Source organism: Hemicordylus capensis, chromosome 1 (genome assembly GCF_027244095.1).
Source record: "Hemicordylus capensis ecotype Gifberg chromosome 1, rHemCap1.1.pri, whole genome shotgun sequence".
Lineage (NCBI taxonomy): Eukaryota > Metazoa > Chordata > Lepidosauria > Squamata > Cordylidae > Hemicordylus > Hemicordylus capensis.
In genome coordinates, this window is record NC_069657.1 from 12,713,938 (window position 1) to 12,730,340 (window position 16,403).

The following is a 16,403-nucleotide window of genomic DNA, read 5'->3' on the forward strand; positions in this document are numbered from 1 at the left end:
AGGGGCTGTTGCTGGTTTGCCGGCTGTGGTGAGATGACCCCAAAGGTGCTTTTTCGCCTCATTCTTTTCTCGCCACAGTTTGTCACTGGCCTGGGAATGACTGCACACAACTGGAAGAGAAGACACTACCTTGTGTAGGAAAATAAAATTTTTTAATATCCTTTCAGATAAGTAGCTCTGGCCCAGCTATCACATAATTAACAAAACCAAACCAAACCAATGCATATATTAAATGACTGCAGCAGCCCCAGCTTTCAGAAACAGACATCAAGACAGCTCTTCTGACTGGCTCCTAGGAGGAGATCCAATCGACTCTGTACACCTTGGAAGACAGAGGCAAAATCCTGCTTGGCCATCAGTTAAGGAGCAGAACTCGCAGGGTCTTGGGCTTCGGTTCTTCCTTCAGCGGAGCCTTCATTTGGGCGCAGGCGTTTAGAGGCGGGCTCCTGGGGATCATCTGCACCTATACATTTAAGATAACAGACCGTCTGAATCCATAAGGGTCTGGGAGGCAACGTTACATTTCTGACAGAGTTCATGGGAACAGTTTCTGTTCACCTCACACTGTCCCCAGGCGCATAGTCAGGTCAAGTGTGCCGTCAAGTCGGTGTCGACTCCTGGCGCCCACACAGAGCCCTGTGGTTGTCTTTGGTAGAATACAGGAGGGGTTGACCATTGCCTCCTCCCGCACACTATGAGATGATGCCTTTCAGCATCTTCCTATATTGCTGCTGCCCAATATAGGAGTTTCCTATAGTCTGGGAAACATACCAGCAGGGATTTGAACCGGCAACCTCGGGCTTGCTGAGTCGTTTCCCTGCTGCACCATTAGCCACCTGAAAATAGGGCATGCATGCCAGCATTTGCTGTCACAGAGGGAAGCTCTCCATCACTGGTCTCCTCAAAGGTGTCCACAGGAGGTGCTGTCCAAGGGCCTCAGTGCAGGGGCGAGGCCTCCTGGCATGCGCCCATGGACGCTGTCCTCGGTAGGCCTGTGCTTTCAGCCGCTTCGCATCAAGAGCTGCACCATTGCTGTGGACAGGCAGCTGCTCACCATGCCGCCATCTCCTCACAGTACCATGTGCTACCAGTGTGGGAGGGGTCTCCTTTACGAGGAGCCGAGCCCCACTACCACCCGGCAGGCAGCTGGGACGGCGCATGGGGTGCGGCGAGAGTTGTGTGCAGGGGAGTGATGGAAGAGGTCGTTCTTCCAAGCACTTCCCCCAAGAACTCTCTGGGGAGAGCGTTTGGAAGAACAACCTCTCCCACTGCTCTCCAGGCCCCAGCCCAGCCGCTGGGACGGTGCGGGGCTCAGCGTCCCCTCAAGGACTCCACCCACCCACTGGAAGCATGCCATGTTGTGTGGAGTCGGCCATACTGCAAGTGCTCTGCACAGCGGCACTGGTGCGGTTGTGCACTTGATTTGGCTCCGGAGCAACTCAAGCACAGGCCTGGCATTCAGGGACAGCGTCCATAAGCAGAAGGGGAAAGAAGGGCAGGTGAGCACCAATCAAGGAGCGTTGGGGCAGGAGCCAAAGAGCCACTCACTGTGCTCTGCGTGGACCCTGGCGATGTTTAGCCCCCTCTTCCCAAGGACCCTTCCCCCAAACCGTTTTTGACAGGGCCTCCCCAGAGCAGTATCCTGTATAGCACAAGGAGCTGCCGCTGAAAGAGAAATCTTTGGACTTCAACCCTGAACTAAAGCCCCCAAACAGGACTGAGCACCCCATGCAAAATTCTACCAAGCATCTGACAAGGCACCACGAGTCTCGGTGTCCATCTACAACAGCCTGTTAAAAGAACTTACACTGAAAGCTCTCCGCAGAGAAAAAAGCACAAAAGCCACACATGGATGTATGACTGCTCCACACACTCATTTCACCACATGTGCTGGGAAGCTGGGTTTGGTTGTGGCTTTCCCAACATCACTTTCATTGCTGCACCTGCAATCACATATTCTCCCCATGTAGTTTTCATCTCACAAGTGCTTTCTGTGGAGGAAGTTAATAGCATTTGAAGTGGCCTGGGGGTCACCCATAACCCACCTAGAGGCGAAGAACCATAAATGTAGGCATCCACATTTCAGTGTCTAATCCAAGACAAAGGCTGACAGCCAGACTAATGAAGCATGCGCTCCAGGGGAGAGCCAACTTTTGTCCATTTCCCCTTCCCTCTGAAAGGGACTGCAACTCCTGAAAACATGCCCTTGAGGGTTGCACAGCCCTCCAGGATATATTTTTGGGATCCCCAGTCTGTTTCAGAGGGAAGAGGAAATAACAAAAATTGCCCCTTTCCCAGAGTGCATACTGCACATCCATTGTGTGTGTGTGTGTGTGTGTGTGTGTGTGTACACACACACACCAGGGTGGATAAAAATCAATGATTTTTAAAAAATAAAAAAATCAGATTTTTAAAAATTTAAATCAGATTTTTTAAAATAAAATGCTTTTTGAGGGAAATAAAATCTATCTAGTTTTCTATTTAAGATACATTATAGTCCAAAGGCATTCATCATGAAATAAGGATTCGTTTTTAATTATGTGGCTGTATATATGCAATGTTTAAATTTTTTGGTAAATGAATTCCATTAATCCATTCACAATGTCATGCTCTTCCAGAGGTTTCTGTGAGATTATTTTGGACAATTTTTCTATCTAGAAGAGGACCAAAAATGAAACCTTAATCTGGTTGTAAATATTAAGATTATACCAGCAAGAATGAGTCTTTATGTAAAAAAACATGGTTTAAATCTAGCCTTACTGACTAGTGATTTAAATCATGATTTAAATTAATCTGATTTAAATCAAATCCACACACACACACACACACACACACACACACACACACACACACACACACACTCTTCCTCTGGACGTTGGTCAAAGGATTTAGAATGCCTTGTGCTTTAACACAAACTCTCCACAGCAATCCTCCCTCTACCTCTGGTGAATTTACCTGTCAGTACAGATGGCTTCTTATAGAGCACCTCGGCTGGGATGCAGAAGCTGATGCACATCATTTCCTTACCAGGTGCCACATTCCTCACCAGTTCCACAGAACATTGGCTCTCTAGGGAAGCTCCCAAGGAAGCTTCAGCTTTTTCCTGAATGTCTTGCATGGGGTTGTCGTGCTTGGAGAAGCCGTAGCAGTGCACTGTGGGAAGGTCAGCACTGCTGCTCGGCTCTCCATCCAAGAGGCTCTTGAAGACATCCAGGAACTCGACGGCCATTGCTGGCAAGTTCATGACAATGTGCAGGGAGCATTTCCGCTCTTTGGAGGCGAGCTGTTTTGCCAGCTCTTCCTTAACTGGCCCTTGAAGGAAATCCCGGCCATCCAGGTTGAAGACTTTGACCTTTTTCTCCACTTTGTTTAATCTGCAGTTGTGCTGCAGCCACTTATACGATTCGGGGTTCAGGTCGTTCGCAAAAACGACACAGTTTTTCTTTGCTGCAGGCACCGCAAAAGGCCCCACCCCTGCAAAGACATCAAAGAGAAGGTCGCCCGGCTCTAAGAGGCTGACGATGCGCATGTGTTCTGTACAGAGGCGGGGATTCCAGTAGACTTTGGAAAAATCAAATTCGTACGAGACGTAGTGTTCTTTTACCTGCAAGAGTCCAAGATACTTGGTTGAACTCCAGCCATCAAAACTCAGAAATGGAGAAAGACTGAAGAACTACATTATGGCCAATAGTACACCCAACATCTGGACTGAACATATATCCCAGGAATATCATTATTACAAAAAGTCAGAATCAGAAGCCTTGGGGCTTCCTTGTTGCTGGCTATAGAAAAGAAGTGCATGCCCATGCTCTTGTAGAATTCCACAGCCAATAGCAGAGGTTCCAGGGCATGTGCAAAGTTTGGACTGCAGCCTTAGTATGGGCCTGTACCAGAGGCTCTCTGGGGCAGCTCTTTTGATCTGCCCCTCCCTCTGTGCTGCTGCTCAATGCCTTCAGTGCACCAGTACGGATTCTCCTTCAGCCCTGGTTACCCTTGCCTTCCCCACTCTCTGTTTCATCATCTTCCTTCACAGTCAAAACTTAGAATTCAAGGCTCCTAGGATCAGGACCAATCTCTCTCTTGGGGAGGAGAGCTGGTCTTGTGGTAGCAAGCATGAATTGTCCCCTTTGCTAAGCAGGGTCTGCCCTGTTCTGCATTTGAATGGGAGACTACATGGGAAATTGTAAGATCTTCCCCTTAGGAGATGAAGCCGTATAGCTCAGTGGTGGAGCATCTGCTTGGCATGTAGAAGGTCCCAGGTTCAATCCCTGGCAGCATCTCCAGGTCGGGCTGGGAGAGACTCCTGCCTGGAACCTTGGAGAGCCACTGCCAGTCAGTGTAGACAGTGCTAAAATAGATGGACCAATGGTCTGACTTGGCAGAACTTGGCAAAAGTGAGTTGCACGGCCAAGTGACATTTTGAACCTGGATCTCAGGTACAGACCTCAGTCCGCCCATTTTTAAAAAAGCAACCTGCCCTCTCATGGTTTGAGGATAGCTATTTGATTGTTCTCCTTTATTTAAACCAGAGAACCAATGCCAATGAATTGAGCTCCTCAGCTCAGCAAGGGGGTTATGGCGCTGATGGAAATGAAGAGGCATAGTCCTGTCCTAGGCTAGGGCTTCCTAGTAAGGGATGCTCTGCACATCAAGAATGGTACCCGAGAGCCAATCTGAGTATGAAATACACGTAACGCACCTCATTCTCTATGAATGGCATCCAGGTAGAAAGACTGTGGTCTTTGCTTGCGAAATAAAGACAATCAGTACTTGGGAAAGGACTGGGCCTCTGGTTACGTATATTTTGCAAGCAAAGGCTGCAAGTAGGGATGTGCCCAAATCATGTTGGCACCTCTTTGAGGAGGAGCTGAAACGATTCGGCTCCCTGTGTCCAAAACGCTTCGGCACAGGGCGAGGGGTACCTTTAACGGGAGGCGGGCAGCTCCTTCCAGGAGGCCCCTCCTAGAGGTCTCCGCCACCCCGCACTGCCCCATCATGGCACTGCTCTCAGAAAAGCATCCCTGTGAAAGCGGCAGCCTGTGCCGCTGTCTCCTTCAAACTGGCTGCTGCAGCGACGGGGTGCTTCCGCCAGCATCCCTCGCGCGGTGGCGATGCGATTCGAGGGATGTTGGGGGAAGCATCCCATTGCCAGGGTGGGGCAGTTTAAAGGAAGCACAGGATGCTTTTGTTTGTTTGTTTGTTTCTTTATCTATCAAATTTGTACCCCGCCCCAAACTTTCATCTCTGGGCGGTTAATAACATACATAAAACTTAAAAACAAATTTAAACAATTTAAAAAGTCAAAACAGATTAAAATCTAAAAATGTAAAAAGCTGAAAAAGCTCGGGCGAAGAAGTGGGTTTTCAAATGCTTTTAAAAAATTGCCAGAGATGGGGAGGATCGTATTTCAGTAGGGAGCACATTCCACAATCTCGGGGCAGCAACCAAGAAGGCCCCCCCCCTCATGTGGCTGCCAGCTGAGCTGAGAACCGCAATCAGAACTGTTCTCTTTTCTGAGAACAGCGCCACGATGGGGTGGGGCAGCGGAAGATACCAGGAGGCGTAGGACCTGCCCGTCTCCTCTTAAAGGAACCTCTCGCCGCTCTTGAGATGGTGCCGAAGCAATTTCAGTACACATCCCTAGGTGTGAGACTTGTGGGTTCCATTCAAAAACAGTGTGGTGCATGTGCATTTTCCTTTCAGGAATCAGCTCCCATTAGGAACATAGGGAGCTGCCATATACTGAGTCAGACCATTGGTCTATCTAGCTCAGTATTGTCTTCACAGACTGGCAGCGGCTTCTCCAAGGTTGCAGGCAGGAATCTCTCTCAGCCCTATCTTGGAGAAGCCAGGGAGGGAACTCAGAACCCTCTGCTTCTCTCAGAGAGGCTCCATTCCCTGAGGGGAACATAGGAAGCTGCCATATACTGAGTCAGACCATTGGTCTATCTAGCTCAGTATTGTCTTCACAGACTGGCAGCAGTTTCTCCAAGGTTGCAGGCAGGAATCTCTCTCAGCCCTATCTTGGAGAAGCCAGGGAGGGAACTTGAAACCTTCTGCTCTTCCCAGAGCAGCTTCATCCCCTGAGGGGAATATCTTGCAGTGCTCACACATCAAGTCTCCCATTCATATGCAGCCAGGGCAGACCCTGCTTAGCTATGGGGACAAGTCATGCTTGCTACCACAAGACCAGCTCTTACAATATCTTACAGTGCTCACACTCCTCACTCCCATTCAAATGCAAACAGGGTGGACCCTGCTTAGCTAGGGGGACAAGTCATGCTTGCTACCACAAGACTGGCTCTCCAAGGTGTACCACATAAAACCATTCTCAATCTTTCTGGGGAAATTCAGTTTCCCTACATTTTGCTCTTCAGACCAAAGATACAAAGACCAGAGGAGAAAGCTGTCCTATTTTGGAAGCAGCAAAAAACAGTTCATGAACGAATTTTAAAACCAGTCTTTTGCAAGAGTTCATCAACATCTTTGATTATGTGGGTTTGGGGTCTTATGAACAGAGCTGCGATTTCATTCAGGCAGGACTGAGACATCTGGGAGCACACACAGACTGCCAGGTCTGTATTGCTGAGAGAAAGACACCATTAATACACTGGACTGTGTCTTTCCATGATGTCTGGTCTTTGTTTTGTCTGCCTTCTCGGCGCTGGACTTTTAACCCCTTTTTGCTACATGTAGTACTATTAGAAGTGCAGGTACCTTTGTTATCATACTGGTCTCCTCTCCAGCTATCACCTCCATCTGAAAGTTCCGATAGGCATTGTCGATGGTATTTGTTTTATTTACAGCACAAGTGATTCCTGGATTCTTGTCAATGATCACTTGGCCTGAAAGGCAGAGAAATAAGTAAACATCGCTGAATCTTGCAGGGTTTGGAAACGTTCCGTGACTCTGCTTTTAAAGTAGAAATGCAATTTATGAGTCTGTATCAGAGACATTAAAACAACTAGTAAAACTATACTCTGTCTCCATGAAATTAGGGCTCTCTTTAAAACAAAGAAAAAAGTACTGCTGTCTCCCGGTCTGCGGTAGTATTGTGCTGCACTTGTTGGTGGCTGTGGCATGATTTCCTCTGGTCCAGGCTTATGTTGATAAGGCCTGGAGGCCAGATCCTCATGCTATGGGTAACTAATAATTGCTTTCATTAATATTTTTAATGAGTAACTAATAATTGCTTTCATTAATATTTTTAATTTTATTGATTGATTGATTGAATTTATATACCGCCTAGTATAAAAATCTCTAGGCGGTTTAATGTGCCGAATATTTGCTTCGGCCCCTGCATACCAAGTCATGTTTGGTTCTGGCCCACCAGGGAATTTGACTTGTGCACCCCTGCTCTAGTCCCAAAGCTCTCGAGTGCCCTTTAAGGCCAGAAGGGAAGAGACCACTTCCCATGGAGTATCCATACGGCTTGCTAATGGCTACAGGGCAAGCATATGGAGGCTACTCATGGGGTGGCCTCTTCTTGCCTTAAGGAGCCAAGAGCCCTTTAGAGATGGAACAGAGGAGAGGGAAGCGTGAAGGGAGAAGCAGGATAAGTGAACAGAGAAGAAGGCAAGTGAGCCTTGTAAACAGGTTTTATAAAACCAAAGAGGCGATAAGGGTAGCTTAAAGGCAAGTATTTTCTGCTCCTTTACAAAAAGCCTTTAGAGTGACTTACTAGGGATGCGCATGGAACTGGCTAGCCCAGTAGAGCTCAAATCTGGACTGTATTTGAGCCGCCCCCGGTGGCTCGGGCTTGATTGATGGCCCGGTCCCGACATCAAGTCACCTTGAGGGGCCCAATGGCTATACTTGTAAAAAGGAATCCAACAAGGACTCCCCTTTACTAGTAAAGGGCTATATGTGAGGTGGGGAGGGAAAAGGTACCGCCTGTTTTTTAATCTTTAAAGCCGCTGCGTGGCAGGGATGGCGGAGGCGTCTTCCACCTGCCCGCCGGCCTCCCAAATGGCAGCCTGGGCCAGGTTTCAGGTTTCTGTGCATGCCACAGTCTTGCCACCTGGGATGACTCCCATGGGGGCCGTGGAGGAGGAGGATTCTTCAGATGAAGACCCAGCGCAGGCTGAAACTCCGGCCGGCTCAACAGACAGAGTGGACAGGCTTGCGGGCCCCTCTGCCACCTTCCCTCCCTCCTCCTGATGAAGCCTCCGAGGCCGCTGAAGTCGAGCTGCCGGCCCCAGATCCCCGGCAGCGACGTTTGGCCAGAGTACAGGCTCAGAGGGAGGAACGCCGCAGGTCGGAGAGGCCGGCCAGAGGGAACAGGTGTCCCAGCTCTGGCCCGGCTGCATCTCCACGACAAGGCCCAGCTGCAGCAATGGGTGGGGCTCTCGCACTCTGCCTATTTAGAGCAGCCGGGAAGCTGGGGCTCTGCTGGAAACAACGTCCGTAGTGACCAGCCCTACCGCGAGCAACCTTGACTCTGTTTCGTGTGTACCCCCGATCCTATGGACTTCCCAGTTTAGACCTCTGGCAACGTTTGTGACTCTCCGGTCGTCCGTCCTCTGGTGTGGATTCCTGGCGACGTCTGACTGTCCGTCCCCGTCTCTCCTTTCCCCTCCGAAAAGAGTGGTTTTTGCAGCTGCTGGGCAGTCGGCCAAGGCAGGTCATCACACTACCCCCTTTGCCATCCCTGCTGCTGCTCTGCCGGCCGCTGCCACCATCCTGCCGCACAGCAGCTTGATTTTTAAAGGTAAAAAACAGACAGTACCTTTTCCCTCACAGAAAAACCCTTTACTTGTAAGGGGGAATCCTTGCTGGATTCCCCTTTCCAAGTATAGCCATCAAGCCAACTCACGAGGCACAGGCTTGGCTCGACTCACCCTTGGACCCTCAAATCACCCTGCCCAGTTTCACCCTGTCAAATCACCCTCAAATCACCCTGCCCAGTTTGGTTTGAGGGTGAGCCTTGAGTGCGAGCTGGCTTGATTTCGAGCCAGCTTGCACATCCCAATGACTTACAGCGAGCCAGGTTATTCTTGTCAGGCATTTAAAAGCCTGATTGGTTTCCGCACCCCAGTAGCCCTATTCAGACATTGTGTGGTAGGAGTGTAGAGATGTCTGACCCTCGTATGTATGTTTGTGTGAATGAGTGTACTTGCATTCATTTAAAAAGTGAACCTGGGTACAGGCCCCTCTAATGCATGGAATAGAGAGGAAGTATACCTCTGCACCTCTGTTCAACATAATGTGTGAATAATTGCACCTGTGTACAGATCTGTACCTGTGCACACTGTACACTTGTATAAGTGTTGAACATTGTGTGTTAATAGGGCTAATGTTGCTTTAAAGCAGGGGTTCCCAACCTGTGCTACGTCAGATGTTGCTGAACTACAACTCCCATCATCCCTAGCCACAATAAATGGTAGTTGAGGATGATAGGAGTTGTAGATCAGCAGCGTCTGGAGTACCACAGGTTGGGAATCCCTGCTTTAAACTATAGTTGCTGATTTAGCCCTTAGAAAATCACGCAGTGTCTAGAAACCACTCTAACAAATGGCATTAAGTCTTGCATACCGATTAGACATTTGTAGGGCAGCTGATGGTCTCTCAGGTTCAAGTGAGCGATATGGCCCACTCGGCTGAATGCAGTGGTCACTTCTTGACCTTCAGGAAGCACTGCTTGCAGAACCTCTTCCACCTTGAAATGGTCGTAAGTCAGTTCCAGGTTATACTTGACTATTTCAGGGTTAACGTTAAAGCTCTTTAAGACCCGCTGCTCAGATTCACCCAGGGAACCATCAGCAGATATTTTACGAGGATCTAACAAAACGAACCTTCTGCCTTCATCTTCGGGATCCTCAATAACTCTCTTGAGACCTGGCCGCTGGATCAGCACACCTTTGAGAGACTTCACCAGCTTGTGGATGATGTCTTGGTTAACCTTAAGAGCTGGGACGACAACATCCCTTTTGAAAGCAGCTCTGTCTAGGGTGGTCATTCCACGGACTCTGGGATGAGGCACATGCAGATCAAGGTCAACTTTGTTCTCAAGCATCTCTGGCATGGTGAAGGAAGAATTTCTCTGTGTGATCTGGGCTACTGGTCTGGGCAATCGGTCAAGAGAACGGCGCCAAAGCAGCCAGACTGCCGGAAATGACGTGTTTGATCTACTTGTCCCAATATATTTCGTTTTCAGGAGACTAGCAGAGAAGCTGTTTAATCGCCTGAAAATCCTAGAAGGGAAATTATTCATTTAACAGACATTATGTAAGCATTCTGTTTAAAAAAAAAAAAGCAACAAATTTGCATGTTTGTACTGTTCTCATAAAATCACTCCCACCTATATCAGGTTATGGAAAGCTGTCCTGCATGACCCAAAGTTGAGACTTGGGGACAATTTCATTGAGGAAGAAGATATTGTCAACACCGACATGGATACAATGTCCCAAAGCATTGTGCCATGCTAGCACTGCACGCAAACACACTTGTGTGGATATTTAGAACTGGAACATAGGAGGCTGCTGTATACTGAGTCAGGCCATTGGCCTATCAAGCTCAGTATTGCCTACACAGACTAGCAGGGGCTTCTCCAAGGTTGCAGGCAGTAGTCTCTCTCAGCCCTATCTTGGGAGATGCTGCCTGGGAGGGAACTTGGAGCCTTCTGCTCTTCCCAGAGCAGCTGCATCCCCTGAGGGGAAGATCTTCCAGTGCTCACACTTCTAGTCTCCCATTCATATGCAACCAGGGTGGGCCCTGCTTAGCTAGGGGGACATGTCATGCTTGCTACCACCAGCTCTTCTCTCCTTCTACAAATACGCGCAGAACCAAGCAACTGGGCAGTCTGGAGCACATTCCAGGCCACAAGGGCTCCCCAAAGAATCTATGGAATTCCTTGCCATGGAATGTGGTGATGGCCACCAGCTTGGATGGCTTTAAAAGGGGCTTAGACAGATTCATGGCGGACTGGTCTAGCAATGGCTACTAGTCTGGTAGCTGTGATATATCTCCAGCCTCAGAGGCAAGATGCCTCTCAATACCAGTTGTAGGGGAGCAACCGCAGGAGGGAGGGCATGCACATACCTCTTGCCTGTGGGCTCCCCAGAGGCATCTGGTGGGCCACTGTGTGAAACAGGATGCTGGACTAGATGGGCTTCCTTGGGCATGATCCAGCAGGGCTGTTGTTATGTTCTTATCTGGCTCCCAGCAAAATGCAATGGACCTCCCTGTGGACCATCTCAACAGTTTTCTCCCACATGTGAGACATAGGAGACAGGCTCTTTAACAACAAACTCACTGGCACCCCATACTGACTGCAACAAAGGTTCATATATATATATATATATATATATATATATATATATATATATATATATGCATTATATATATATGTGTGTGTGTGTGTGTGTGTATCTATCTATCTCCTGCTTTTCTTCTGAGAAGCCCAGACATGGTTATAGCTATCCTCGCAACAACCCTGTGAGGTAGGTTGCTGAGAGATAAGCAACTGTGGCTCAGAGTCACCCAGTGAGTTTCATGGCTGAATAGGGATTTGAACTCGGGCCTCCCCAGTCCTAGTCCAACACTCTAACCACCATACCACACTGGCTTCTTCAATCTAAGTTCTCCCCTGAGGACCTCAGCCTCAGACTCCCTTGCCCAAGCTCAATTCAGGCAACCTGGAGGGAGCAGCTGAAGTGCATAATAATTTTAATTGTGTTTTTAATAGTTTTAACATTTTAAATTTTAAATTGTTGTAATGTTTTAATCTTTTTATCTGTTTTTATTGTTTTGTTGCAAACTGCCCAGAGACTTGCATTTTGAGCGGTATACAAATGTGAAAAGTAAAATAAAATATAAAATAAAATAAAATAAAATAGAAGAGGAAGACACCTGTATTTCCTGTCACAGGGATTTCCAGATGTTGATGATTACAGCTCCCGTCATCCCCAGTTGCAATGGACTTTGGCTGGGGATGATGGGAGTTGTAGTCAACAATATCAGGGAATCTCCGACAGGGTAGCCGTATCAAGACACTGTGTTCGCACATGCATACAGCGTGGGGCCTTCCTAATTCAACCTGAGCAGGATCTAAAATTAACTGAGTGGACATCAGAAAACATGTGAGCATGTGCACATGTGCATGCCTTAGAGGGAACAGTGTGGGGGACCCCACTTCTTACTTCCCTCCATTGTGAAAACTCTCCATTTATACCTACCCTCTGTTTCTTGTCTTTCAACCACTTAGCAATCCACACATGTACTTGTCCCCTTATCCCATGACTGCTAAGTTTCCTCAGGAGCCTTTGATGAGGAACTTTGTTGAAAGCTTTTTGGAAGTCCAGGTAGACTATGTTAACTGGATCTCCTTTATCAACAAATTATTTATTTATTATTTCTCTGTGTAAACCGCCCTGAGCCATTTTTGGAAGGGCGGTATAGAAATCGAATAAATAACAACAACAACTCACTTGTTTACACTCTCAAAGAAATCCAAAAGAGATGTCAGGGAGGGAATTTGGACCCTTCTGCACATAAGCATGCTGGTGCGCTTCCCAGAGCAGCCCCATCCCCAGAGGGGAATAGCTTGCAGTGCTCAGACATTCTCCTATTCAAATATAAACCAGGGTGGCCCCTGCTTAGCAAAGGGGACAATTCATGCTTGCTACCAGAAGACCAGCTCTCCTCACAGGCCAGTTCTCAAGATCTGCACAGAAGACTCTTCTGACTAGAATAGGTAACCTGAGCTCTCTGCTTATGAGCAGTGAATGAAAAAGCAAATTGCTAGCAGCAAATGGCAAGTTTATACTATTTGCAACTACACAAACAGCAAGTTTCCTTGCATCATCATGCTTCCTGCTCTTCTGCACTCTTATTGCCATATTTACTCAAATCTAAGAGGAATCTGAATTAAAGAGGACTCCCCTAAAAGGGGAGCAACAAAGAGAAGCAAGTGTATTCAGCAACAACTCCAGGTTCTCTTTCCCTTTCCCTCTTGACTCCTCCCCCACACTCTCTACAGGATCCTCCCTGGGACAAATGTCCAAACAAACTGCAAAAGATTACTGAATAAGAATACAAGTAGCTGAAAGAAAAAGACTACCCCACCCTCTGGGCACTGCCTGAGGAGTCAATCAGCATGATGCCTTCTGATTGGCATCAGGGCATTTTAAGCTCCACCCACCTTCTGGAAATAAAGGCAAGCCTTGTAAATGGCTCCTGCCTCATTAATATTCAAATCTGAACCACTCTGTGTGTTCCTATTGGTGTTGACAAAATTCTGGTACCATCGCCCACCCTATGTACCCATTGGGGCCAGCCGGCAGGCAGGGAACTGGCAGAGACAGGCAGGTAATGAGGCAGACAAAGAAACGGCTACGGAAGCCCGACAGAGGAGGTAAAACGGATGACAAATATTTGCTGCCCACTCTGCCCTCAGGTAAGAGCCACCACTGATCTAGCCCAGCATCCTGTTTCCTACAGGGACCCAGCAAAAGCTTCTGAGAAGCCCACAGTCAAAAGGTGGGGACATGCCCTCTCTCCTGCTGTTGCTCCCCTGCAACTGCTACTCAGAGGCATCTTGCCTCGGAGGCTGGAGGGGGCCTAGAACTCTCAGACTAGCAACCATTGATAGACTTCTGCTGTGGCGGCAGCGAGGGTGGGTGTTCCGTATCACCCATTAACCCTCCTCACTGCCGCTGCAAAGTAGTCTGCACCTCCATCACCTGCCCGCTCTCCTGCCTGCTTTGGCCAGGAGGATGCCGGGGTGCGGGGAGGACACCAACCACCAGCCACTGCCGTAGCTGGCGTTGTGCCCTAAGCAGCCAGCTTTAATGGCTGGCCAGCCAGCCCTGCTGTAACTGCTTATTCAGAAATAAATCCCACTTCTTTTCAATGAAGTGTCTCTGTGACCGTAAGTTTAAAGACATGCTTAACTTTTTCTCTGTGGAAATCCACAGATTTGTTATGATAGCTTGCTAGTTTTGATCTGACCCTTCAAATCCAAGTCCCTCCCCATGGCAACCAGTGGGCCCTCTAATTTTTTCCATCTGTGTGTAGAATGAGTTTTGTTCTGGGCAGGCAGTCAAGGCAGTCTGTGTGCACCTGCAGTCAAAGCTGGGCCTTCCTGATTCAACCTGAGCGGCATCTAAAATGAACTGAGCAGACATCCAAAAACTTGTGAGCACACACATGTGAAACGGCTGCCAGAACCTAAGGGGTATACTCGTGGGTCAAATGGACCGTAACCCAAAATTTGGCTTAAAATAAGCCAAATCTGGCAACTGTTCGGCCTGGCCCAGGGAACAGTGAAAGCAACCCACTCTCCTCTTTGCTTACAAAGGAGCAAGTCCCACTGAGTGCAATACTTACTCCTAAGTAAGTGTGCCTATGAGCCTCTCCCAAGTTCCTCTAGGGGTGTGCACAAACTGCAGTTCGAGCACCGGTTCAGTGCCGAGGGGTGCGGGAGTTTTAAGAAAGAGGAGCACACACAGGTCCTCACCTGCTCTCTGCTCCCCATGCCACTTCCTGCTGGGCAGGAAGTATCCCTGCCAGACACCAGCACACACATGGTGTCTGTGCATGTGCCATCCAATTCTGGTAACAGGGCGCAGGGCATCCAGGTGGTCAGAAAAATGCAACATACCATTAAACACGTCGCTTCCAAAATAACCTGGTGCCCCAGAGTTTGTTTGCTTTTTAACAGCAGGGCTTAATCGGAGTCAGTGCTAAGGTCTAAACACCCAGGATTATTAATTGTTATTATGTATTTAATTTATATACTGCCTGACTCGGAGCCCCTATGGATAGGGCTGCCAACATTTCATTGCCAGAATGAGGGACATAAAATGGGGGGGGGGTTGGCTGGGGGAGGGCAGGTGTATGCAGTGGTAATCAAGAGCCTGAGTATCATTGACATATACGCAACTGAATTATATGCTATTGATTAAATGGAGGGACAAATGCTGTCCTTGTAGGGACCAACATTTCATCCCTGAAACGAGGGACATCCTGCGTAATGAGGGGCAGCTGAGCTGGCAACCCTAAGTCCCCCCGATGTCCATCGCGTTTAGCATCCTATTCCCAGCTGTGGCCGCCTCTCAGCTGCCCACCGGCCTGGCTGGCCCCCTGGCTAAGTAAGAGCCCTCCCTTGGCCGATCGATCCCACGCCAAAGCAGCCCTCGGGCCTTGCTATTGCTGGAGATCACAGGAGAGAGCCCCTGAGCGTGTGCAGAGCGCGGACTGGCCTCGCGCCCTCTGCGAGGAAGGACGCCCTCTCTCGCTTTGGCCCCAGCGCCTCTTTCCATCTCGCCACTACCGGCGAGCCTCACCTCATGCCGCCGCGGCCGCGCTGCCCTCCGCCCCTGCTGCAAGAGCCCGGCCTCCTCCCCGCTCCATCATCAGCCGTCGCCGGGCGAGCGCGGGGCGGCACCAAGGCCGATCCTCCTCCCGCGGCTTCGCTCCCGCCCCGCGCGCCGCCCCCGCCGGGTCCTCCTCCTCCTGCAGCTGCCCCTCCTCTCCTCGACCTCCTGCTGCTGCTGCTGCTCCGCCCGGCGCGCTTCGCCTCTCGCCATGGAGCAGCAGCAGCAGCCGCAGCCGCCGCGCTTCGGGAGCCTCAACAGCGAGCAGGGCTGGTACCTGTCGGCGCAGGAGCTGCTCGAGTCCGAGGAGCAGGAGGCAGCCCCGCTCCTCTCGCGGCTGGAGGCGCCCGCCCCGGGCAGGGTGCGTCGGGCTGGCAGGGACGGAGGAAGGGGCAGAGAAAGTGGGTCTGCCTGGGGAGGGAAGGGTGGGTGGGTAGGTAGGTAGGTAGGTAGGGCCTGGGAAAGGAAGGCAGGATGGGCGCTCCGGACAGACCTCCCTTTCCGTGTCACACAGCGTGTTCAGACGTGCCGTGCAACACGCGTCTTGCCTCTGCTGCGTGGAAACGGGATGCCCTGCTCCCTTACCCGGGAGCGGGCCCCGGGTGAAAGAGGGAGCGGGCCCAGCAGTCTTCCTTGCAGTGTGTGCCCTCTAACCAAATTGGCTCCAGAGGGCCAAACTTTGGTCGAATTAAAGACGTATATAAATAGTAGTAGTAGTAGAGTGGGGATATGGGTGGGCAAGTGCCCCCCTTTCTCTCCCACAAATCTGACATGTGGGACACAGCTCACCCACCCCCATCAATTCACTCTGCCCCTTCGGTGCCCCCTTCCCCCACGGTCTTCTTCCTGGTGCTGCTGGCCTGCAAGATCCCAACTATGGGTCCCTCCCCAGTTGTTGTTGGAATACAACTCCCATCATATCCAGCCGCAATAGCTTTAGGCCATTGTGGCTGGGGATGTTGGGAGTTGTAGTCCCAACAACAGCTTGGGACCCGGGGAGGGGGTGTGCAATAGTGCGTCCTTGTGCCACTGGAAGAAGGGCAGGATCGAACAGTAAGAGAGCCTCTGTGTGTGGATTACATCTAT

General features: G+C 49.7%; 2 protein-coding genes across 4 annotated transcripts in view; one reads left to right on the plus strand and one right to left on the minus strand.

The window, feature by feature from the left end:
• Positions 1 to 130: 130 nt before the first annotated feature.
• Positions 131 to 15,503, minus strand: TRMT5 (tRNA methyltransferase 5). Of its 2 annotated transcripts, XR_008309507.1 has the most exons (6): positions 15,288 to 15,503; positions 9,535 to 10,193; positions 6,718 to 6,845; positions 2,956 to 3,604; positions 1,808 to 1,991; positions 131 to 463 (listed from the first exon to the last, which is right to left on the minus strand). XR_008309507.1 is itself a non-coding variant. In XM_053259449.1 (5 exons), exons 1-5 carry the CDS (start codon positions 15,290 to 15,292, stop codon positions 360 to 362), a joined length of 1,545 nt encoding a protein of 514 aa, XP_053115424.1. In that variant the 5' UTR covers positions 15,293 to 15,499; the 3' UTR covers positions 131 to 359. The 2 variants fall into 2 exon arrangements, 1 of the variants encoding a protein (XP_053115424.1); XM_053259449.1 differs by lacking the exon at positions 1,808 to 1,991 and having other exon boundaries at positions 15,288 to 15,499.
• Positions 13,322 to 16,403, plus strand: part of SLC38A6 (solute carrier family 38 member 6) — an 88,933-nt gene continuing 85,851 nt past the window's right edge. Inside the window, exon 1 of one of the 2 annotated variants that reach the window (XM_053259473.1) lies at positions 13,322 to 13,396. In XM_053259473.1, the coding sequence (XP_053115448.1) occupies positions 13,364 to 13,396 (33 nt within the window). In that variant the 5' untranslated portion in view covers positions 13,322 to 13,363. Of the gene's footprint in view, positions 13,397 to 15,451; positions 15,679 to 16,403 lie in introns of those variants that run through there. The other variant, XM_053259463.1, reaches the window with a different exon arrangement.